The 26368-nt window shown below is 38.9% G+C and overlaps 1 protein-coding gene across 1 annotated transcript in view; it reads right to left on the minus strand.

Annotated features, from left to right (window-relative positions):
- SAAL1 (serum amyloid A like 1) overlaps positions 1-26126 on the minus strand; it is a 29121-nt gene extending 2995 nt beyond the window's left edge. Inside the window, exons 1-11 of the mRNA XM_032358523.1 lie at positions 25535-26126; positions 24078-24191; positions 16678-16761; positions 12840-12919; positions 11140-11199; positions 10893-11008; positions 10369-10549; positions 7902-7984; positions 7625-7813; positions 2863-3056; positions 517-609 (exon numbers count right to left, since the gene is read on the minus strand). Of these exons, the coding sequence (XP_032214414.1) occupies positions 517-609; positions 2863-3056; positions 7625-7813; positions 7902-7984; positions 10369-10549; positions 10893-11008; positions 11140-11199; positions 12840-12919; positions 16678-16761; positions 24078-24191; positions 25535-25666 (1326 nt within the window). The 5' untranslated portion in view covers positions 25667-26126. The remainder of the gene's footprint in view (positions 1-516; positions 610-2862; positions 3057-7624; positions 7814-7901; positions 7985-10368; positions 10550-10892; positions 11009-11139; positions 11200-12839; positions 12920-16677; positions 16762-24077; positions 24192-25534) is intronic.
- Positions 26127-26368: the final 242 nt, after the last annotated feature.

A 26368-nucleotide genomic window follows, 5' to 3' on the forward strand; every position in this document is an offset into this window, starting at 1 on the left:
CATCAAAGTGACTAGCCCTTACCATTTAGTTTTATCTTGAACTACGATTTATACTCCCACTGCTTCCCCTTTAGCGTCCATTACTGAGTTTTATTACCCTACTCCTTGTTGACATGGCTTCTCATTCCCACATTCCATACTTCATTTTCATACTTCAAAAGTTCCTATTTTAAAACTGTCTCTAATGGTAGCAAATGTAATGGAATTTGATGAACCACAAAAACCTACTGTTCATTCTTACCCAAGAATCTTATCTTTGCTTAATGTATATGCGATTTACTTTATAACAGTAAGATGTCCAATAAATTCAGTGCTGACTCCTTTCTCTTAAATTAGAATCACTACTCAGGCTACTCCCATGAATTACCCCGCAGTCATCTATCTGAGCAAGGCACTAAGTCATGTGAATTGTACGCACGATCTTTCTTGACAATGGCCTCAGAGAGCAAGCACTTACATAAAAACAATACAGTAATCCTCTAATACTCAGCCACCTATACATTTACTCATACTTACCACTGGACTATAAAAAGGAAGAAGGTTTTGAAATGCACAGGAACACTTCTCTTTGCTCAACTGGCCCTCCTTTAGTCCCTGAGCCACAGTCTCCTAAAACAAGCAAAGATTTAATGTTAAAAAAGGAAAATTTCTGAAGCTTTATCTGAACAATAAATACAAATCAGTATATGCAACTCCCTACTGATCCTACGGGCATTTCAAATGTCTCAAGCTGAGCCCAACATCATTCCTCATTATGTAACCCAAACACTGTTCCACTGTATTCCTTATTTTAGGAAAAGCCACTGCCACCCACCCACCCACCCGGCTACACAAAGCAATAATCTAAGATACAGCCAAGATTCTTCCTCCTCCTCTGCTGCTGCTGACCCCTCCTCCTAAGAGTTTAATTCTACTCTATTAAATCTCTCTCATGCCACCCTCTTCTTTCCACCAACCCTTCTGATGTTTAGGGTCTTATTATTTTTCAGATCACTCTTGAAGATTACCACCCATGAGAGCCTGCTGGTTGGTCTGCAGGCCTCCAGCCTCAACTTTAATCCTCTCTCATGCTTTTGGAGTAATCCTGCTAAACAGATCATCTCACTTGATCCTTAAAACAAAAACCTTCAGTAGCTCCTCAGTCCTCAAGATTAAATCCATATTCCATTAGTATGGCACATAAGAATTTTACATATCCCTGGTTTATTCTCAGTCCACCTTCTTTCTATATTCCTGTCACTTAAAAATAAACATCCCTCCAAAACCAAAAAGCATTAACAAAGGTCACTGCAAAAAATGTGAAAAATACTTGCAATGAATATGCAAAAGATATTATTATTGCCCGAAGAGTTCATGTAAATAATCAAAATAGATAAATTTATAAACTAGGAAACACAGATAATATACAACTATATGGGGGGGTGCCTGGATGGCTCAGTGTATTAAGTGACTGTATTCAGCCCAGGTCATGATCCCAGGGTCCTAGGATTGAGCCCTATGTTGGGCTTCCTGCTCAGCAGGGAGTCTGCTTCTCCCTCTCACTCTGCCCTTCCATCCACCCCTCAACCCCGGCTCAAGCTCTCTCTCTCTCAAATAAATAAATAAAATCTAAAAGAAAAAAAATATATATATATGGGAAGATGTTCAACCTCACTAATAAAAAATACAAATCAAAATAAGGCACAATTTCTCACCTACTGAACTTTACATGATATAAAAATTGTAATACCTAATAGTAAGAATCTTGTAAAGCCAACATTTTCACATAAATACATTTGGGCAATATGCAGCTATTAGGCCTCAGCCATCTTCACTTGTACAATAGCAAGCCCAGGAATCTAACTTCCAAAAATATACACTCAAGTAATAACCTCTCTCTAAAAAAAGCAGAATAGTTGACCAAAAAACCAAATTAACAGAATAATAGAAACTTCTTTCAGGAAATATTCTTCTTAAAAAAATGCAATGAATGTGCATATATTCTTCAAAGTTATATTGAAATTTTTTTCTAAAACATATGGATAGAAAGCATGCTCAAAGGAAGAATATGCTAACAATCCTGAGCAAACTCAGGAAGAACAGCCCTTAAAACAAGTCTCAGTAAGTTATGAAAACCAATTTTTTTTTTTTTTTTTTACAAATTGGGTATTAAACAAACTGACTTTCAATGAAAGGTCTTTCAGTTAGTTTAGACTCTGGAAAAGGGCTTGTAACAATGTTTTGTGAAAAGAGCAGCCTATAAAATTCTATATACTGGATTTTAAGTATGTGAAAAACATATACAAACATACCAAACCATATCAGTTGCCACATTAAGATTATCAAGTTAGAGTGATAACTTTTTTCTTTCTCTATTTCACCCAATTTATGTAATATTCGAGCAAGAAAGCATAGGCAGGGGGAGCAGCAGAGGGAGAGGGGAAGCAGACTCCTGCTGAGCAGGGATCCTGATGCAGGGCTCCATCCCAGGACCTGGAGATCATGACCTGAGCTGAAGGCAGACACTTAACCGACTGAGCCACCCAATTGCCCCATTATACTACTTTTTTTTTTTTTTTAAGATTTTATTTATTTATTTGACAGGCAGAGATCACAAGGAGGCAGAGAGGCAGGGAGAGAGAGAGAGAGAGAGGGAAGCAGGCTCCCCGCTGAGCAGAGAACCCAATGCGGGACTCGATCCCAGGACCCTGAGACCATGACCTGAGCCGAAGGCAGCGGCTTAACCCACTGAGCCACCCAGGCGCCCCATGCCCCATTATACTACTTTTATGTTAAAAAAATTATACAGTGATAGTAAAGTTTGGAGCATTAAGCAATCCATACTTTCTTTTGCTGAAGAAACCATCAATACTTCTTTCTTACCTTTGTTAAAACCTGAAAAATATTAGAAAGAAATTCACATGAAATATCCTTTAAGATTTTCAAGTGGAAATCATCTTGGGTTAAATCAGACTTTTTTGTTTCTTCAGTGTTAGAATCTACTGAGTTCTCTGGTTTCTTCTGACAATGTTCCATGTTTTGTAAGACACGAATCAGGCTGTTGATTAGAGGAAGATCTAGTGTACAAACAGATCAAGAAGCACAGAATTAGGGAGACAAACCATAAAAGACTCTTAATCTCACAAAACAAACTGAGGGTTGCCGGCGTGGGGGGGTGGTGGTAGGTAGAGGGTGGTGGGATTATGGACATTGGGGAGGGTATGTGCTATGGTGAGTGCTGTGAAGTGTGTAAACCTGGTGTTCACAAACCTGTGCCCCTGGGGCTAATAATACATTATACGTTAATTTAAAAAAAAATAAAAAATTTAAACAGAAAAAAAAAAAGCAGCACAGAATTAACCAGTTAAATTTGGTCTTTCCTCCTTTTGTTGACTGACTGATTCATTCAACAGTACTGAACAACTTATTGGTGGCTAGACAGTTTACTTTAGGTACCAGAGATGATGACAAACAAGACCTGAGGCCTTGAGCCTTCAAGAGGCTCCCATTTTCATACTCTCAAATAAACTAATGAATAGAACAGATCATCTCAGCTTTGGCTGAGTTCTACCTATGAAGGAAATTAAAGGGGAATATAATAAAGCCGCCAGTCAGGGAAGCTCTCTGAGGTGCCAACTACAGGAGAGGCATCAATGCCAAGAGCCCAGGAAAACATTTTAGGCAGAGAGAAGTTAAATGCAAAAATTCCAAAAAGGAAATGGCCTGAGGAACAAAAAAAGCCACTGTGGTTCAAGCCCAGGGAAGCAAGGGAGAAGGAGGGCACGAGACAAGTTTAGACAGCTGAGCAAGAGTCCCATCATGCAGTGCCCTGGAAGCCACAGTGAGAAAAGGATTTGAATTTTAAACTTTTTATCATCGACATCTTAAAGCTTTTAAATTGTGTATTTCTTTAAGTTAAAGTTAAATTTCAAAAACAGTATGATTTCTTTTTTTTTTTTTCACAGTATGATTTCTTAAAAGACTGAATAATCATTTTAATTAGCCTCTAATAAAAACTGAACATAAAAAATAAAACTAAAGCTCAACCTCAAAATATATGTTATAGCATGAACACGTTGAAGGGTATCTCACTTTGATCCAACCACTGATTCTAACCCAACCATTTGTGCATCACAATTACAAATCCAGGAAACAAAATTTTCTGTAGCACTGAACTCAGTATATTGATTTTAAACAATTTAACTTCACTTCCAGATTTACGTCATTTATAGAACATGAAAGTGACTTTTTTTTATAATTAAAGAAATCAAAAAACTAGGGAAATCTTGTCCCTTATTTCTCAACTCAATGTCACCTCTTCAAAGCACGCATCCTGTGGGGTTGCTTTACTACAGTCCCCTAGCATTTATTCCTACTCTCTTCCTTGTGTTGTCACTAACTCTTGACTCTAACTCTCAGTACTTTACTCCCTGATGTCCTTGTAGGTCACATCAATCTACACTATACCATTCTTCTTTCTCACCCCCAGCCTGAACTCTGCAAAGCCCTTATTCAAAGCTTAGGGCAGGATGATGGGTGACAGCTATTTAGTGGCTTCGAGTTCAAAGAGCGTCTTTTCACTCTCTCCCCAATCATAAAAATCATACATAAAGTTTCAGGGAGTTGAGGAGGGGGAGACAAAATACACCTAGTCCCATAACATCAAGAAAGATATGTTCCTAATATTGCAAATAAAAACTCATGATTTTCAACAGAAAACATATATATATAAGGAGATAAGAAAGACCATCCACCAAGGGGGAGGAGGGGAGAATATAAGCAACAAAAAACAAATGCCAGCTTAGATCAAATTAGGAGACAGCAGAAACCTCAAAGACAAGGTAAGCGGAAATCGTGTCAAAGTAGTGTCAATCAAGCAGAAGGTGCAGAAGGAAGTGACCAAAGGTTGCCCAAGGCTGTGAAACGGCCAGAAAAGTCCATTTTTTTTAAGGTACAGCACATACTCTGAGGTGCAAATCCAGAATCCCCTGTATGCAAGAGCAGGAATGGAATGTGCAAGATAGCAGCCGGAGCTCCCCTGGGGGTTCTACCTCTGGGGGTTCTAAGAAAAAGAGGAAGAGGGGGTAAATGAGTAATCCCAGAGACAAGCCATATTTACAGGAAGCAAATGGCAATGGGAAAGTTAAGACTTAACCATAGCCATCTGTCAGAAAAACTCACAGACCCAACTCCTATTAGCCTAGACGACAGCTTTAGCTGCTTTCCTATGTGAACTCCCTGCAAATGGCTAGTCCAGGAAAAACAAGTCATTCAAAGATGAGTCAGCAAAAGGAAACCAATATAGGAGCAACACAAAGACATTTTAAAGAAAAAAGAAAAGGGACAAGAAAAAAAAAGATGAAGAATACCAAAAGAAGCTGTCATGGAAGCTTACACATATTAAGATAATATTTAGCTGTAAGTTTTAAAACAACATGTAATCAAGCACCAAGCAGACATAGAAGAGCTCAGACTAAGAAATGAACAAAAGGAGAGGAAACCTCAGCTGGCAGAACTCAAGGAAGAGGTTAACAGAAAAATTCAAGCCACCACTGAAATGAAGGCAAAGCTGGCAGGGGAGCACAAAGGAGGGAAGACACTGCTCAAAACACAGAAAGGCACAAGGATGTCAAAAAGACAGAGGGGCAAAACAAAGGGAATGAGAATAAAGAGGGCTTTGTTTTGTTTTTTTGGCAAAGAAAATTAAAATTATGAAAGACTAGAAAAGAGGTCCTACACAAAATTACTGCTTTCGAAGAAAAAACTTAAAAAGATATTTTAAAATATAATTCAGGAATGCCATCCCTGAGACTTGAATTTGTTATTTGAAAGTACCAGAAAAAACTGATAAGGAATTGTTAACAGTGAGATACATTTTCTGATATTAGATTTTAATGATTTTTTTTATTTTTATTTTTTTAAAATATTTTATTTTTTTGACAGAGATCAGAAGTAGGCAGAGAGGCTGGCAGAGAGGAAGAAGCAGGCTCCCCGCTAAGCAGAGAGCCCGATGTGGGGCTGGATCCCAGAACCTGGTATCATGACCTGAGCCGAAGGCAGAGGCTTTAACCCAGTGAGCCACCCAGGCGTCCCGAGATTTTAATGATTTTTTAAAGACTGGAGAGTAGTTATAATTCTATTTTTGGAGCAGTCATAATTATAAAGGTAACCATTAGACCAAAAATATTCACCTTCCTAAATGTTAGATCTACATACACAAACCATATATTGGTTTATTTAAATGTAAATATACAAAATGGTGCTCCTAAACATTCTTTTTTTTTTCAGTTTTCAGGTTTTTTTATTAAAAACTTAATAAAATAAGAATAGATTAATTTCTCCTTAAATGGTAAAATGTAAATAGTAGTATCATGACTAATGGTTAAATACTAGAATCATTTGCAGTAAAGTCAGGAAAAAGGTACGGATGTTCTTCTACTACCAGAGGCACAAGGCTACCTACTAAGTAAGAGAAAAAATCAGAGGCAGAAAAATAATATCTAACTTAAGAAAAGACAAAAAGATGTCTAACTTAAATCCAAAGCAGTATCAGAGAAAACCCACAATTATCACAGAAACACTATTAAAAATATTAAGAGAACTCAGTAAGGTTACTATGGGATGCAAAATTAATATACAGAAATCAATAACCTTCATATATTCCAACAACAATAATTAATGGAAAAAAAGATGTCAAAGACATTAGCAACCCAAAAGATATAATAACTAGGAATAGGCCTAATAGAGATATGCAAGGTCTTTATGAAGAAAATTATAAAATGGTATTAAGAACATAAAATAAGACTTGAACAAATGGAAAAACATGTTCTTAAACACTATAAATTGAACATGATCATAATAAAAATATCAGGAAGATTTTTGTTTTCATAACCTGTTAATCAAACTCAGCGTTAAATAAAAATAATAGTCAAAAACATTCTGAAAAATTAGGATGAAAGGGGACTATCCTTACTCAACATTAAAATATTTAAAAACTATGGCTATTTATTGCTCATGAGTAGAGCAATAAAAGGGAATAAAATATATAGGGAAACTCAGGACATAGGAAACTCAGAACATAATAAACTTCAAATCAGTATAGATAAACTGGTTTATTCACAAACTGATGCTAATAAGACAACTGAGTAGCCATCTGGAAAAAAGGCTGAAACCATACTTCACATGTCACACCTGAATAAATTCTAGATGGATTCTATATTTAATTTTAGTCATTTAAAAAAAAAATCTGTGAAAGACATAGAATAAATTCTAGATAGATTCTATATTTAATTGTAGTCATTTAAAAAAAATCATTCTGTGAAAGACATTGTTTATATAGGAAAATATTCAAGTTATACTTCTAAATGAGAAAAGTTGCCTAAAAAGCAGGACTTAAAGATATATATGCATCTGAGTATACAGTAATGATCTCTGGATAGTGGGTTTACAAGTGCTATGGGTCCTTTTATAAACTTTGCAATTTTTTTGTATTAAGCATGTAATATTTTTATAATCAGGGGAATAAAAGCACTAAGAAAGAAACCAACCAACAAACCAACCACATGAACAATAATTATAAGCCTGGGCTTTAAAATCTGACAGAGTAAGAACAGAACTTACTTTAGTGAACTAAAATGGTACTTGCCTTCTTCTATCTTTAGATACTCTTGTTCAGCCCGTGACGCGTAGATAGCAGACAACACTGAATAAACAGAAGCTAGCACTGTTTTCTGTTCTTGAAGTATGATGGGTGGATCATCAGACTGGCAAAATTCATGGCAGACCAGGTCAAAAAGTAAATTCCAAGTGTCTTTTCCAGTATCAGGACACTGTACTTAATAAAAACGATAAAGCAAATAGTATTCTAACAAGAGCAAACAATTCAAAGAGTAACTCCAGTGGTTCCCCATAAAACACCTTACCAATTGCTTGAATTCCATCATCCACAGTGGTAAGCAGCTGTAAGATATGCATGTAAACATCGAGCCCTTCTGGATTTTCAGAACTACATACAAAAAGCAAAAGCACTAAATCAACAACTCTATGGGATGCAATCATTCACTGATTCAACAAATACCACTCTGTACTAGTCACTGCCCCAGGTGCTGAGGATCAATCAGGGAACAGCAAAGTTTCAGTGCTCACCGCAGCTTACATTTCCATGGTGGGGTGTGGGGGGGTGTGGGGAACAGTCAAAACACAAGGAAATATTTTGGAATATAATCAACACACAAGAATGAGAAGTAAAGTTTTTTTGGCCCCATCCCACAAAAGCAACAATGCAGAAACCTTCTAGGTGAGGGGTCCCTGGGTGGCTCAGTGGGTTAAAGCCCCTGCCTTCGGCTCAGGTCATGATCCCAGATCCTGGGATCGAGCCCCGCATCGGGCTCTCTGCTCAGCTGGGAGCCTGCTTCTTCCTCTTTCTCTGCCTGCCTCTCTGCTTACTTGTATTCTGTGTTTGTCAAATAAATAATCTTTAAAAAAAAAAAAAAAAAAGAAAGAAACCTTCTAGGTGATACTTCCTCATTCTGGCATACTGGAATAATCAGGATGAAAAACAACTAAAACATTTATATGAAGAATGAAAAGCCCACTGCTGCAAGCACCAACAGTAATGACATTCTCAAAACTCCACAACTCCCCTAGCTCCCTCGCTAAGAATACTAAAACGATGTTAAGCATAATTTTTGTGATCAACAGCTTGGATTCCTAGAAATTCACAATCTGAGTTCCTCAAAATGTTAAGTAAAAAACAGTGAACGATAAAAAAGATAGTTCAGCAAATACTTCATAAACTACTATTTTCAGGCACTATGTTAGCAGCTGGGAAAACAGATGTATAAAACACTGTTTCTATCTTCATAAAGTTTATAATCTAAAGTAAAAAAGAGAGGGGCGCCTGGGTGATTCAGTGGGTTAAGCCTCTGCTTTTGATTCAGGTCATGATCTCAGGGTCCTGCGATCAAGTCCCAAATCGGGCTCTCTGCTCGGCAGGGAGCCTGCTTCCTACCCCCCTCTCTCTGCTTGCCTTTCTGCCTACTTGTGATCTCTCTCTGTCAAATAAATAAATACAATCTTTAAAAAAAAAAAAAAAAAAGAGAGAGAGAGAGCGCTTCTTTCAAAAAAAAAAAATAAAGAAGAGCATTAATAGGCAATTATGATAAAGTGATATGAATATAATACTAAGAGAAGTCCAAGGTGCTAGAGGACCACAGAGCAAGCAGACTTAATTAAGTTTGGAGAGTAAGGAAGGGTATCCTAAGACAAATGACGTTCAGGCATAGAGCTGCAGTAGAAGTGTCTGAGGTAAATGAGACATGATATGCAAAGGCGTGGAGGCGAAAGAGCTCCATTTCATTGATGAAAGAAATTTCACATGATTAAAACACATAACACAATAAGGATGAAGAACACTAGATCCTTGTGAGCCGTGCTTTAAAAAGAAAATCTGGACCTCATCCTAAGGAAGGCCATGTCTGAAGCATGAAAAGTGAAATGATGAGCATGTGCTTTGGAAAGATGGCTCTACAGTCTGGGCTTGGAAGGAGCAGCCCTGATGTAGGGAACTCAGGTGAGAAAATGCTGCAGGTGTCTAGGTGAGAGACAGTGGTGGGGTGATGGCATGGAGAGGATCCTATAAAAGTCAGGAACAAGTTTTGGGAGGTTGACTGGCCAGGAAAAAGAATAGGATAGGGAAGAAAAGTCAGTAATGACTTCCACATCCTCTGAATGGGATAATGATTGCATCATTCACTGAGAATAAGAACAGTGAAAAAGGTTTTGAGGAAAGATGGTAAATTTAATCCTGACTTGGATAAAGGACATAAAATTCACAGACTTTCCTATGCATTATTAAGCACAAAAAATAAACAACTGACCATTAAGCAGTTCAATTCACAAGTTAATTTTCTAGTGAATAGCAAGAAAGTTTCAATAAACTACATATAACACCTAGTAATCACTCTTGGCAAGACATAAGAGCCCAAAACTCGGTCACTATCCAAGACTGACATACATACGTAAAACAAGAAAACAAATGATGTCTGACAATAACTAAAAAAGCTTAATGTCTGATGGAAAACAAACCTAAGAAAATTTTTTCTCTTTGACTTAAATTACACAAAACTGCAGAAAATTTTAAGACTGTAACCATAATTAATGCTGGAAAATAGCCTATAGCCAAGTAGTGTTATAATAGGTACTTTATAACCATTAGGATTTTTTAAAACAGCAGACACACTGTCATCACAAATGTTAGTAGTAAATCCAACCTGACAAAGACTAACGGGATGTTATTCATCCTGCTGAAAAGAAACTAAAACTTACATCTAAGGGTATTTCTAGCAATTGGATTTTCCCCGACCATTTTGCACAAAAGAACTCACTTACCGTACTTGTTTCGCAGCTTCAAGTACACATGGCACAATCTTAAACACCGGCTGCTCTTCAGAATCTTCCTGGGGAGGGTCCAGAGGCTGAACAGCCCCATTTTTAATCCATTCTAACATTAGCTTCTCATCCAAATCAAAAAGCTTGTCTACAACCTCCCCGACTTTGACCAGCAAGTCAACTGCAGACAATAAAATTGATATTGAAATGAGAAACAAAATTTTAAGAGCAGTAAGTTTAGTCAAAATTCCTAAAGCTATTCCAAGAAAACCAAATCTTGCCAAAGCATTACTTATTCAGAGTAATTCACCTCCTTTGTCTAAATGTGCTTGTCTTCCTTCATTTTTAAATGAGGACTTGTCAGTATCCTGGCAGCTTAAGAAGCAATTTTATGTCTTGAATCGAAATACTTTCTCACCTTAGCCTTATTAACACTTCTTTTACGCAACCTCCAGAAACAGTTACATGGTTTCCTAACAATTAAATATAACCAAAAATTATTCCTAGAATACACGGTGACTTACCATTTGTTGAACTTGACATAATGAAACAAATGCTATCATAAATAGCTGGATATTCCCGGATTCTTTCAACCCAGACACTGGCCACTTCTGTCTGGGAAAGACAAGTAAGCAACAACCTACAAGATAAACATGAGCGTAGTATCTATGTTTGAAAAACAGTAAAGGAAATTCAAGAACGAAGAATTAACTCTATTGTCCTAGATTCCTGTATGAGTGACTATACAGAATCCATAGCAAGAAAGCATACCGGCTTGTTTCCAGAAGAGTAGGAGGGTCTGAATCATACAAACAGTGCAGTAACACCTGTCTATAAAAACAAAATAAGTTAACCCAATATGTATCTCTTCTCTCGTTTCAAATGTCTAGGTAATTTAATTCTTTCAACTTTTCATTTTGAATTAAAGTATATATATATATAAGAAAGCTTATAGATATAAATTTATACTTAATGACTAATTATCAAGCAAACACATATTTACAAAAAACAGAACAGTACTATATCTCCATAGCCTTTGTGTGTCCCTTCCAAATCACAATTCTTTTTCCCACCTAGAAATGACTACTACCTGGAATTTTCCAGCAATTATTTCTTTGCTTTACTCCATAGTTTTATTATTCAATATATTTTGGCTTTGAATTTTAAGTGAAAATTTTATGTGAAAAAATTATACTGTATGTGCTCCTTGTAGTCTTAGTTCTTTTGCTCAACACCATGGCTTTAAGATCTACCCATGTTTTCCCATAGTGATCATTCTTTGATTCATTGCGACAGACATTCCATCATATGAATATAAGACAATTTATTTTTCCAGCCTACTGTTGATGGATCTGTGGGTTGATTCTAACTGGAGCCATAACAAGGAATGCTCCTCTAATACATTTTGGCTGATATACATATGCACAGTTTATCTTACCATATACATATGCGAGGAACAGTTTGATCACAGCATCTGCACTGCCTATCTTCCAGTTTAACAAAATAATGCCCAATTTCTCTAAAGTGGCTAAACAAATTTATATCCCATCACTGATGTAAACTGTTCCATATTTATCTTAACATGACTCATTAGATTTTTGATAGGGACCACTAGAGGCCAAATATAATCCTGGATCATTTACTCCAGGAATTACTGAGGAATAAAGACCTTAAACTAGGATCTTAAAGTCACTCCACACATAGAAGAGATAATTACCTCTATTTTAAAGACCCAGGGACTTAAATCCTACAATAAACCCCCACAACCCTAGCTGATAATAACCACCCAGAACACTTTTCTTCATCTATTGTGGGCATAAATTTCTTTGAAATTCTGATTAACAGCCATGAATTCTCTCTGCCTAGAGAAAATGAATACATTCACAAAATTTAGCATATTAATTCCAAGGTGTTCTCAGCTCTCTTAAAGTAACTACTTGGGTTTCCACCATTAAAAAACCCTCTGCCTAAAATGTTCCAAGTGAAAAGATGAAAGCCTCTGAATCATGGAGGCAACCTTCTATCTTCTAGTCTATCGATAAGCCCTATCCCCGAATGTAAAGTCAAGAATTCTCAGGGTAACCCTGGTCACTAAGTCTAGTTTTTTCAGGCTCTAGTTCTCTAAGCCCTTGGATTCCCTGATGTTAATTATTTGGGAATCTCGTCAGGGGCCCCAATGCCAAGCTTTGCCCCTCTGAGTCTCATCTTGTTGGGCTTACCACCTACTGATTATTTGTCCTTTTGCTACCAATAAAGAAACAGGCCTAAATCTTCAATCATGCCCATAAAAACCATGAAAGCCCCTAGCTACCATTAATAAGCAATGAAGTTCCTGGAGACTATTCATCAGGAGAAAGGGAGTACTGCATTTTGTAAAATGTTCCTGTATCTCCTATGTATTAGGATTTCCTTAGGGATATAAAATATTAATTTATTTTGTAAAAACGTAATTCTTATGTGGTAAAACTTACCCAAGATTTTTATCACTGCTGATGGACACACATATCTCCTGGAAACAGGCCATATTACCTAGTATTCCCACACAGATTTCCTGCCAAATCAAATGTCACAGGTCATAGGTCACAGTGTCTTGAAGATAAAAGACAAATACAAAAAAAACAACCTGAAAAAAACTTTCACTGGATCAGTATGGGGGAAGAAGAGAAGAGAAGAAAGTATGGAAGAAGAAATCTTATGGATGAACTCAGTCTTAAATGGTTAAATGGTTAGTAGGATTCAGACATGCAAAGAAGACAGACAGACAGCTGGGTAAGTGGAAAAGTATCAGCAAAGGCAGGAAGGGAATAATGCACACGGCTAATGCACTGAACTCTGAAGAGAGCAGCCTGGCTATTGCAAAAAATTGGGAGAATGGCACAAGATAAACACAGCGGGTAAAAAGGATCAGGACTAAGGGACCTGAATGACATGTTGAAAAGATTATATTTAATCTAGGAGGCTATGTGCATCTATAAAGATCTTTACACTGCAATGTTATCTTAGGAAGATTTTTGTCAGCAGCAAAATGCACAGTGCATGATAGTAGAAATGTTAAAGGAAGTTAATAACCTCAGTAGTAACAGCTGATGTTTACTTAGCATGTACTAGGGCCAGGCACTACTCCAAGCACTTTCCATAAATTATTATTCATGTAATAATTTATGAGGCAGGGGCGCCTGGGTGGCTCAGCGGGTTAAAGCCTCTGCCTTCAGCCCAGGTCATGATCCCAGGGTCCTGGGATCGAGCCCCACATCGGGCTCTCTGCTCAGCAAGGAGCCTGCTTCCCCCTCTCCCTCTACCTGCCTCTCTGCCTACTTGTGATCTCTGTCTGTCAAATAAATAAATAAAATCTTTAAAAAATAATAATAATAATTTATGAGGCAGGTACTGTTATCATCCCCATATTTCAGATGAGGGGAAACTAAAGCACAGAGCAGTTAAGCAACCTTCTGGGATCTCCGATAAGGCAAGAGCAGAGCTCCAGAGCCTGACATTGAACACTACGCTACACGGCATCTCAGGAGTCAAGGTACATGGAGATGAGGATGCTGACAGCAGGCATGCGAAGGGAGGAAGCTGAGGAAGACTCAAGGTGAAAGCAAAAGAATGTGATGGCAGGCAACAGGAGTTCTCACTCCTAGGTTTCAAGTTTCTTCATTTTTCAGTCAGTTATTGGCCCCACTGACAGGAAAATGGGAAAAGAAAGTGTAAGAAAGGACACAGTGAGCTCAGGTAGGCAGTTAGTTTCCAAACTTGCTGAAATGTAAGACTCATTTGGACAGAGTACGTGTTAAAAATACACATTTCTGGGGCGCCTGGGTGGCTCGGTGGCTCAGTGGGTTAAGCCTCTGCCTTTGGCTCAGGTCATGATCTCAGGATACTGGTACTGCATCGGGCTCTCTGCTCGACGGGGAGCCTGCTTCCCTCTCTCTCTCTCTCTGCCTGCCTGTCTGCCTACTTGTGATCTCTGTCAAATAAAATCTTAAAAAAAAAAAAAAATACACATTCCTGAGTGCCATCTCGGAGCTACTGAATCAGAATCTTCAGGTGAGGGCCTGGGAGGCTACTGTTTACCAAACACAGCACATCATTTTTATGACCACGTAAGTGTGTTCATCACGGAGTCAGGACATATGAGATTCTTGACTGGAAAATTCAGCAACAAGTACAGAATGTCTAGGTAAAGTTGAAGATGTGGCACCAGAAATCAGAAGGCAGGGCACAGCTTTGATCCCACAGGCATAGACTCGCAACTTAAAGGTGTAAAGAGTGGATGAGCTCACTAAGGAAATGAATTTAAAGAGGACAAGGGATCTGGGTCTACAGCTTAGAAGGAGTCCACACTCTGTAGGAAGAAAGATTAAAGCCAATGAAAGTGACAGAGAAGTGACTGAAGAGGTCGGAGACCAAGGGAGGGAGGTGGCACCAAAGCTACAGAAAGGGAGTTTCAATAAAATGAGGGTTGTCAAATGCTGGGAATGGATTAAAAACAGAAGCAGCAGAGAGACACATCCATTTCCTTACAAATTAAAGGGAGAATGACTGAACTCTCAGTCAAAGACGTTCCTCGTTTTGGCTGCTAGCCAGAATCAGCTGAGAGAACTTTTTAAAATTCGTGTGGAGCCTCACACTTAGAGATTCTGTTTCAGCTGATCTGGTAGAGCCCAACTCGGGATTTTTAAAAGGTCCCAAGGGTAAAACTTCTCAAAATGTGTGCCCTGGTGCAGAGCACTCACATCACCAGGGAACTTGTTAGAAACCCTCAATCCCACCACAAAAGCAATGGATCAGAAACTCGGGGGTGGGCCTGGGACATACCAAAGTTTGAGTCCGTGTTCCCTTCTAACATGCGGCCACGGCAGAGGATCATAGCTACAGACAGGCTGTGGTTCACAGGCATATATAATGATATGACTAATTCCTGAAAGGTGCCATTGCTGACATAAGCTTATTTTAAGTGTTAATCATGAGTCAATGTATTTAAGTTAGAAAAACAGGGAAAAAGTCGTACGCAACTGCCAAATTTCTCTATCAACACAATGACCCCAGGAAAAAGCAGTTCATCAATTCTTCAGGTCCCAGTTCAGGTAAAACACTGTCCCAAATGAAATTTGGATTCAGCATTCAATATGTAAAAATACACTACAGAATTTTCCACTTCATATTTCAAAGAAAGAGAGGTAATACACTACAGTGGCCATACGGAAGTCAGGCCAGCTAGGCTCAAATCCCAGATTCATTCTTTCCCAGTTGTATGACCCTGGACACATTAACCAGAGACTTAGCTCACTTATTTATAAAGTGAAGATAAATTCCTATCTCATGGAGTAGTAAAATCAAATACTCAGTAAACAGCAGTTGCTCCTAAGTATAATTAATATTTACTAATCACCCACGATATGCATTGCACATCCCAAACTAAATGACACAGAAACACAATCCACCACACACAGCATAGATAAAGACGAAATGAGAAGCACAGATAATTCTTCTCAGGAGTTTACGATCAGCAATGGCCACTGAGAGCTTACTTATCTGGGAAGGCTTAGAAGAAGAGTAGCACCTTAGATAACAGATGTGACTTCTGAAAGGGATGGAGGGCATACGAAAGGAGGCATAGCGATGGTGATGATCACAGTAAGCTACTGAGACAAGGAGTGGACAGGCCTTGCTATATCAGAAGCACCATCTGCATGACAGATTTTATGCTGGAAAGTTGAATTAGATTCAGATTATAGAAAGTCCTGAGTGTCAGGCTGAGTTCAGAATGAAGGTTTTGTTTTGTTTTAAAGATTTTATTTATTTGACAGATAGAGATTGCAAGTAGGCGGAAAAGCAGGTGGAGAGAGGGGATGAAGCAGGATCCCTACTGGGCAGAGAGCCTGATGTGGGGCTCAATCCCAGGATCCCGGGATCATGACCTGAGCCGAAGACAGAGGTTTAACCCACTGAAGCACCCAGGTGCCCCAAGAATGAAGGTTTTTAAGCAATGGAGGATTTTATGAATAAAAAAGAGCTATCAACAGAAATAGGAAGTCCAGGCAATGTTCCCTGTTCTGCCACATACTAGGAACATAACTTTGGTTATGCCTGTTTCCACAGCGGTTAAACGAAAGTATTGATCTCCCTGGTCCAACCCACTCTAATAATTTTAAACGGCACATTATCAAGTGCCAGGCAATGTTCAATAAAAATCTGCAGACTGATTTGTGGCCAGCAAGAAAATGAAAGTGAGAAAAATGAAAGACTATCAAGTACTATCTGCTGTTACTGCTTCAAAGAGAAAGCTTTAAAAGTGTACATACTTACTCTTAATCGAGGACATTTGGATTTGGCCAATACTCCCATAAATATGTCAGGAGCATTAAATTCTTGGAGAAATAGAGCCACGTCCTGAAAATAAAAAATGATTATTACTTTGGATGCAGAACAGTCCTCTTTAAACCCCCCAGTACAGACAACCATTAAAAAAAATTATTCTAGGGGCGCCTGGGTGGCTCAGTGGGTTAAAGCCTCTGCCTTCGGCTCAGGTCATGGTCCTAGGGTCCTGGGATCGAGCCCCACATCGGACTCTCTGCTTAGTGGGGAGCCTGCTTCCCACCCAAACCCCAACCTGCCTCTCTGCCTACTTGTGATCTCTGTCAAATAAATAAACAAAATCTTTAAAAAAAAATTTTTTTTTTCTATATATACCTCCTTTCAGGCTCAAGGAAAAAAAAGCCATAGGTTACAATTGTATCATTACACAAAAATAATGTTAGAGAGTCTTTGTGCTATCTGGATCCAAGACAAAGGAACAAATCCATAAACAAATGTAAACTAATTGTGATATTTCAGGAATATCTTCTTTTTTCTGCCTTGAATGCTTTTACCTTAATGATCTTTCTAGCCACCAGGAATGTTAACTCATTCAAACACATCTGCTAGTTAGTTGTCTGGTAGCCTCTCAGACACTGGGGTGGGGAAAAATATCAAACTCATAATTCCTGTCTTCTAAGACCTTAAAACACAATGCAGGAACAAGTTAAAACCCCTACCGGGTCATGCCCCAAATCGGAACTCGTGCTTTCAAAATTCTCAACAGAAAATTCTGATCACAGTGTTAACTGCAACAGCTTCATATCTCCTTCCTAGAGTTTGCCCAGGCCACAGGGCCCGGGGTCACACCATACCAGTAGATGAACCTGGAGTGGTCATATGATCCAATCTCGCACACTCCAAGACCAAATCACTTCGCTGTGGAGATCTGTGTGGTATAGTATTTAAATAAAATGAAGTTTTTGACAGTCTACTGCCTCAGATTTTCACCAAACTTGAAGTGTATATTTGTGATAGCTTAACTTAAAACCAGAAGCTTCCTGGCTTAAGTGAAAATGCTCTTCAAAGGGCCCTGGAGGCACCCCAAGGAGAGAGACAGTAATCCTTCATAGCAGTTGAAACCAAGTTAACCTGAATGACTGCTGACTAGAAGAGACATCCTATAATTATTAAGAGAGCACAATCAGAGAAAAGATGCACTGAAAGTGACGTCATCTGGGCAACTCTTAGGGCATGCAGAGACTGATTTATTTAAATGATAATAATTCCTAGGGTAGCACAGGATTACATAGTCTAACAATATCAACATCAATTACAGAAATAATGGCAATTAACATTTACTGAGCAAGTGGTAAATAACAGGGAAGTGGTTTGGATACTATCTTATTCAATTCTCAAAACATCCCTATAAAGTAGTTATTATAATTAGTCCCATTCCACTAATAAACAGAAGTCTTTTTTTTTTTAAGATTTTATTTATTTATTTGACAGCACAAGTAGACAGAGAGGCAGGCAGAGAGAGAGGAAGGGAAGCAGGCTCCCTGCTGAGCAGAGAGCCCGACTCGGGGCTCGGTCCCAGGACCCTGGGACCATGACCCGAGCCGAAGGGTTTAACCCACTGAGCCACCCAGGTGCCCCTAAACAAAAAAGTCTTAAAAGGCTAAGCAACCTGCCCGAGATTATACCATCAGTAGAACTAAGCCAGGAACACAAAACCCAGATAATCCTGACTCATGGCCACACTCTTCATCAGCACACCATGCTGCCTCTCCGCTATTCATTCAGTCACTCATGCGTTCATTCATTCATTCACTCTTCACCAACTATTTACTGCAAAACCCAAGTGACAGACACTGAGGCTCTGGGAGACGCATCAGTGAACAAGCTAGACAAGGTCCCAGTCTCATGGAATGTTTATTCTAGATGGTTGAACAAACAATAAACCCATAAAGAACTGATCTGAGTGGTACAAAGAAGAGAGACAAGATAATATGTGCTACAAGCCAAAATGTGGGGAGGCTACTTCAGATATGTCAAAGAAGGTACCTCAGAAGAGGTGATATTAAGCTTTTAGAAAAGGAACTTAAATCTATCAGAGGACACAAAGGCTGAATAAGTGTTATGCAACAAAGTGAACAGGTTTCAACAGAGCACAGAAGATACGAATTCTGCCTGGAGTGTCTGGGGAGGCATCACACCGAAGAGGTCATAAAAGAGGAGAAAGATTTTGCTGGCTGGAGGCCATTCCAGGCAGACAGGGACATGAACAAGAGCATGAACACATGAAAATACAGAAAGCACCTGAAGTCTCTGGTCCTGCTCAAACACTAGTGGGAGGAGATAAGGCTGTGATACTGGAAGGACTTTATGCCAGTGATAAGTGGATAGCTCAGTTCTCTAGAGGTGCTTCAAGACCTACCCTAAGAAGGTGAAAAGGAGGCCAAAAACATGACCCTGCCTTCCACCAACAATCTTATTCAAATAGCAGCTCTGTTTTACCTATTTCATATTTGAGGATTTCACATTAAGATTTCATTTTAAAAATGAGTTCTGGTTCTTTAAAACTAATTTTTTTTTTTAATCACAGCTTCTCAATAATTGTAAAACAAGTAGAAAAAAACTTGAAAGATCAACCAACTAAAAAAATTTAAAAAAAAAAAGATCAACCAACTTGATCTGACATTTATATATGTATATATATAAGACATTCCACCCAGCAACAGCAAAATACACATTCTTTCAGTAACATGGAAAATTTCAAGATAAATCACATTCTGGGCTATAAAACAAGTCTAAATGTATTTTTTAAAGGATTCAGAGTGTTCACAGACTCCAGTAACAGAAAGGTAACTGAAAAACTCCCAAATACATGACATCTAAACAATGCACTGCTAAATAACTCAACAGCCGAAGAAGAATGAAAGAAAAATTAGAACTAAACTAAATGAGAGGAAACCCAACATATCAAAGGAAACCCAAAATACACTGCTAAAGCAACAGAGGAAAATCTATAGTGTTATATGCCTATATTAAAAAAACAGCAAATTAAACCACAGTGAATAGGAGGAAAATAATAAGAGATCAAAATGAAAATCAATGAAAAAGAAAATAGTAAAGCAACAGAGAAAATCAATAAAACAAAACTTGGGCGCCTGGGTGGCTCAGTGGGTTAAGCCGCTGCCTTTGGCTCAGGTCGCTCAGGTCATGATCTCAGGGTCCTGGGATCAAGTCCCACATAGGACTCTCTGCTCAGCAGGGGGCCTGCTTCACCCTTCCTCTGTCTCTGCCTGCTTCTCTGCCTACTTGTAATCTCTGTCTGTCAAATAAATAAATAAAATCTTTAAAAAAAAAAAAACTGGTTCTTTATGAAGATCAATAAATTAAACTTCTAGCCAGAATGATGAGGAAAAAAGAAGACACAAATTACTAATATCATGAATGAGAGAGCTATTACTACAGATTCTACAGACAATGAAAGGACAATAACATAATATTATAAAGAACTTTATGCCAATAAATTTAACAACTTAGACAAAATAGGTAAATTCCCTGAAGAACATAAACTACCTAAGTAACCTGAATGGCCTTATACCTATTAAAGGAATTCATCCTTTAATACCTTATACTTATCAATCCTTATACCTATCAAATGAATTGAATTTATAATCTTTTGCACAATATACTAAAAACCATTAAAGGGTGAATTTTATGGTAGGAAGTTATATCGCAATAATACTATTATTTCTTAAAATTAATAAATATATAAAACTAAAATATATAAATCAAGTAAAAAACAAAAGAATCTTCCCAAAAAGAAAACTCCAAGCTCAGATGGCTTCACTGGTGAATTCCACCAAATATTTAGGAAGAAATAATATTAATTCTGCACAAACTCTTCCTGAAAAATGAAGAGGGAAAATTTCCCAATTAATGAGGACAGCATTACCCTGGTATCAAACCAGACAATGAAAAGAAAATGAATTATCTCTCATGAAATTAAATAAAATTTCTAAACAAGATTTTAGCACCTTGAGAATCAATCAGCTTAGTTGATCATATTAACAAACTAAAAAGAAAACCACATGATCATCTCAAATGACTTAGCAAAAGCATGACAAAATATAAAATCCATTCCTGATAAAAACTCTAGGCATACTTAGAGAGGGGACTTTCTCAGTCTGCAACTACATCATATTAATGGTGTAAGACCAGATGTTCTGCCTCAATTAAGAACTAGAGGATGCCCCCCTTACTGCTTTTCTAAACAACATCATACTGGAGGGCAAATGTGCAAGAAAAAGAAATAAAAGCAATTCAATTGAAAAAGTAGTAAAACTTTTTTTTCATAAATCAAATACAGCTACAGGATATAAAAGATACAAAAATCAACTGTATTTCTACATACTAGCAATGAACAGATACTGAAGTTTTTAAAAATGCCATTTATGGGCGCCTGGGTGGCGTAGTTGGTTAAGCAACTGCCTTCGGCTCAAGTCATGATCCTGGAGTCCCTGGATCAAGTCCTACATCAGGCTTCCGGTTCAGCGGGGTATCTGCTTCTCACTCTGACCCTCTCCCTTCTCATGCACGTGCACGCGCTCTCTCTCTCTCTATCTCAAATAAATAAATAAATCTTTTTTAAAATGCCATTTATGGGACACCTGGGTGGCTCAGTTGGTTAAGCAGCTGCCTTCGTCTCAGGTCATGATCCCAGCGTCCTGGGATTGAGTCCCACATAAGGCTCCTTGCTCCGCAGGGAGCCTGCTTCTCCCTCTGACTCTGCCTTCCACTCTGTCTGCCTGTGCTCGCTCTCGCTCGCTCGCTCTCTCTCTGACAAATAAATAAATAAAATCTTAAAAAAAAAATAAATAAAAATGCCATTTATAATACCATGGAAAAATATGAAATACTTAGGAATAAGTCTGACAAAAAATGTGAAATACCTATACACTAAAAACTACAAAACTTTGCTGAAACAAATTAGAGAGGACCTTAATAAATGGAAAGATATATCTTGTTCAATTTATCAATTCTTTCCCCAAATGATCTGTAAATTCAACTCAATCTCAGTTAAAATCCTAGTAGGCATTCTGATGAAAATGTCAAATCGATTCTAAAATTAATATGGAAATACAAAGGATCCAGGACAACCAAACAACTCTGAGAAATAACAAAGTTGGAAGATTAACACAGACCGATTTCAAGATTTCTTATAAATGTACGGTAATTAATACAATTACAAAGATGCACAAATAGGTCAATGGAACAAAAGAGAATCCAGAAATAGACTCACATGTACAGAGAAGTGATTTCTGACAAAGGTACAAAGGCAATTCAGTGAAGAAAGGGCAGTCTTTTTAAGAAATGAGGTTGAAGAACTGGGCATCCATATGCAGAAAAAGTGAACTTCAATTCATACCTTGCATCACACACAAATATTAACTCGAAATGGGACCTACCAGTAAAACTTAAAATTATAAAACTTACAGAAAAAAAAACCACATACACAATTAAAAAGTGGGCAAAATCTGAACAGGCACACACACACGCAAAAGATATATAGATTGCAAATAAACACATAAAAATATGGTCAACACTGTTAGTAATTAGGGAAATTCAAATTACAATTTCAATAAGAATCACTACACACTTATTAGTATGACTAAAATGAAAGGTCTGACCATACCAAGTGTTGGCAAGGATGAGGAGAAACTAGACCTCTATCTCATACACTGCTTATGGTAACGTAAAAAGTAAAAATCACTTTGGAAAATACATAATTTTTTACACAACCTTAATAAGAAACACAATTCAGACTATTTCTTAAAAAGTTAAACATACACCTACCATATGACCCATAATACTCTAGGTATTTACCGGAGAAAAAGAAACACATAAGTCTGTATATAATTACACACAAAAATTCAGTATTAACTTTAATAAACCATGAACAACTCAAATATCCACCAACAGAGTAATAAATGAATAAATTATGACATACACATGTAATGAAGTATCACTCAGCAATAAAAAAATAAATAAACTACTGACAGACACAACTGGCATGAATCTTAAAACAATGATGCTGAGTCAAAGAGGCAGACCTCTCGAAAAAAAGAATATGATCTCATTTATACAAAACTAGACAGTGCAAACCACTCTGAAGTGGAAGAAGGACAACCCAGTGGCTGCCTAGAGAGGTGGAGGCCGGGAGGGGCAAGAGGAAGGGATTATGAAGGGGCATAAGGAAACTTTTGAGGGTGAGAGAGATGTTCTCTTTCTTGATTACAGTGATGGCTTCGTGTGCATGTACACACATAAAGTTTTTCAAAACTTTAAATTACGTAAGCTAATCATCACAACAGAAAAGGCTAAGTGATTCAAATGAATTGTGGACAGAGTCCTGCCCTTTAAATAGGTGTCGTTTCTGCACATCAATTACAGCTCAAGAATACAGTTTTTTTGGTGCCAATTCTACCTCAATAAAGCCATCTCAAAAAAAGAGCCGAAGCCAATGAACAGCCATGGACAATTTGTAAGACAGAAGAAAAGAACACAATTTATTCTGTGTATTAGGAAAAAGAAATTTCATGGCAATGTGGAGCACAGAAGGGAAGTGAAAGACTAAAATAAGGATTTTAATCAGGAAACTACTGCCAACAGTTCAAGTAATTAAGTAAGAGATTATGTACATCAATCTCTTTTCATGTCTTTTTTTATCGTAAAATAAAGGTACTACCTATACCACAAGGTTATTGTGGAAAGCAAACAGAATAATACACACATGAAAATGCTGTTGAGCTACAGAATACAATACAAGGGGCGCCTGGGTGGCTCAGTGGATTAAGCCTCTGCCTTCGGCCCAGGTCATGATCTCAGGGTCATCGGGCTCTCTGCTCCGCAAGGGAGCCTGCTTCTCCCTCTCTGCCTGCCTGCCTCTCTGCCTACTTGTGATCTCTGCCTGTCAAATAAATAAATAAAATCTTAAAAAAAAAAAAAAAAGAATACAATACAAATGATAAGATACTATTTTGTATTTATAGACACACGGGTCCTTGTCCTCTTCTAATTTAATTGTGGTCATCAGTCTACCCTGCTCTCAAACACAAGGACAGCATTCTGTTTAGGCAGGTAAGTATGAGAACTTTCCTGGTTATGCGCATTCTTGCATTCATGATAACTATATATTCAGACCAAATCTAAAGACAGCTCAGATCCTCTAGCTTCAGAAACAAAAGTTGAGCATTTAAGCTCACTCCCTATACCCCTATGAGTGATTACAAACACTGAAGTATTTTTCCATAGACTTAAGGACTGAAACTTAAAAAAAAAAAATCCATTCACCACCTCCTTACCCAAAAGTCTTCTCAGTTTTGTTTCCAACCCCATACCTCATCCATTGACATATCCCATACTCTGCAAATTTCATTCTCCATTTCTTCATCGAGCTCCATCTGCTGTTCCTCATCATCTGAGCTGGATTTGGTGTTTTCAGGGTTAACGATCTTCAACAGAAAGGAAGAAAAGTGATGATAAAAGCAGTCCACAGCACTCATCACATAATATTATCCCAAATCATTCACAAGTCACGAAGACACTGACCTCAAAGTATCCTCTCTCGCGGAAACCTTGTTTAAAAAAATTACTACCCTGGGTAGATCTATTCATTCACATTCATGGAGTAAACACTGTTATTAGGCACTGGGGTTGAAATACAGAGGCAAATAAATTTAACCCCTTGTTTTCAAGCAGTTTAGGATCTAGAGAGGAAAAGACACATAAGCTAATTATCACAACAGAAAAGGCTAAGTGATTCAAATGAATTGTGGACAGAGTCCTGAAAGCAAAAACCACAGGCCAATGACGTATTCCTGGAGAAGGTGGGCAAGCTTCTCCTAGGAGGGAATCTTCAAGCTCAATCTTTGAGGGAGAATAGGAGTTTGTCATGTGAAGAAGGGGAAAAGAACATACCTAAGAAAGTGCAAGAGTTCAGAGTTAACAAACGGCCTAGTAATGTCTGGGGAATGGTGAGCAGATGAGGCTGGGGAGGTTGCAGGGAGCCCTGGATTCCAAGCTAAGAAATAAGCATTTTTCTCCTGCAGGCAAAGAGGACCAAAATGAGTTCCCACAGACAATTTGCTTTTTTTGGTTGGTTTGTTTTTTAAGGACGATTATTCCGGCAGCTATGCCGTAGATGCACTGGAGAAAACAGATCTAAAGTCAGGCAGTCCGTGAAACGAGGGAGAAAAAAGTTCACGTTTATTGAGAGCTTCTATAAGCCAAACACCATGGTAAGCACTTTATGCCCCTTGTAATCTTATCTAACCTACACAATAAACCTATATACAATAATACAGGTATTTTCGTCGCGGTTTTTTTGAAACTGAGAAAGAAATCGAGACTCTGTGAGGTTAGGTGACTTGCCCAAAGCAGGTGATGAAGCCCCGCTTTCGGTTATCAGAGCTGCAGGGCTCCAAATCACCTGTACTTTACTACAACAAAAGTCCACGAAATATATTAAACCTCCAGCTTCGGAAACGACAGTGGGAATGGGGAGCAAAAAACCGAACAATGTCACGGTCAGACATTTTCGGAGAATATGCAAAAGTAAAATATTTTAACTGTAAGCATTCCCGCATCCCTCCCCCTCTACCTCCCCTCCCTTTGTGTTGAGGGGCACCGGGAAGTGGCTCCCCGCAGTCTGGGGAGTCCGTGGAGGCGGCCCGGACGCTAAGCGCGACGCCTCGAGAAGGGTCGTCGGGGAGGGGTGCTGGAAGGGGCTGCCAGAGGCGGGACCAGGGGGCTGGGGCAATGTAGGGGAGCCCACGCTGGGCGCGACATTCTCCACCTGGATGAGTCCGCTGAGGACGCCGAAGAGCCAGTGTTTGCTGTAGACGGTGCTTCCTATGCAGTCTCCCCCGGCCCCCTCCTCTTCGTCCTGGTCCGGACTCGGTAGAGGCGGCGAAGGGTTGCGGTCCATGATTTTGCCTCCACCCGCTCAAAGAAGACGCGCCGGAAGCCGCCGAAGGAGGCGATTAGCGTTCTGGTGCCAGAGGGGCCGGCGCGCCCGGCGCGGCTCCCGCCACAGCGCCCCCTACTGCCCGGATCCCTGCGGCCGGAATGCTCCGTTCTGTGCGCCCGCCCACGGGCTTAGGATCCCAGACAACTTGATCTCCCCCTACCCCACCCTACCTAGGATCCAAGCGCGGCCGTATTCATATTTGTTATTTGTCACACTCCTAGGACCAGATAGTCCATCTCCTTGGGGGCTCTTAGACTGATTGGAAGGGACAGGGAGTCGGGGACAGTGTCTCTGGGGCAGAGTGAATTTCGAAGCTGACCCTGATCTCTGGGCCTTTGGCATCCTTAAAGACATCAGTAGGTGCACATTCTTCTCCCAGGTGTGTTTGGAATCCTCAGAAAGACAGAAGTCACCAGGAAGAACATCAATACCGTCAATATTACAACTCCCTGTATTTTCAGTTCCTGTTTCACGTTGGTGAAAGAGGTTTAGGGACGCCTGAGGGGCTCAGTGGTTTAAGCCGCTGCCTTTGGCTCAGGGTCCTGGGATCAAGTCCCGCATCCGGCTCCTTGCTTCGCAGGGAGCTTGCTTCTCTCTCCGCCTCTGCATGCCACTCTGCCTGCTTGTGCACGCGCGCTCTCTCTCTCTCTCTGAAAAATA

This window comes from Mustela erminea, chromosome 9 (genome assembly GCF_009829155.1).
Source record: "Mustela erminea isolate mMusErm1 chromosome 9, mMusErm1.Pri, whole genome shotgun sequence".
Lineage (NCBI taxonomy): Eukaryota > Metazoa > Chordata > Mammalia > Carnivora > Mustelidae > Mustela > Mustela erminea.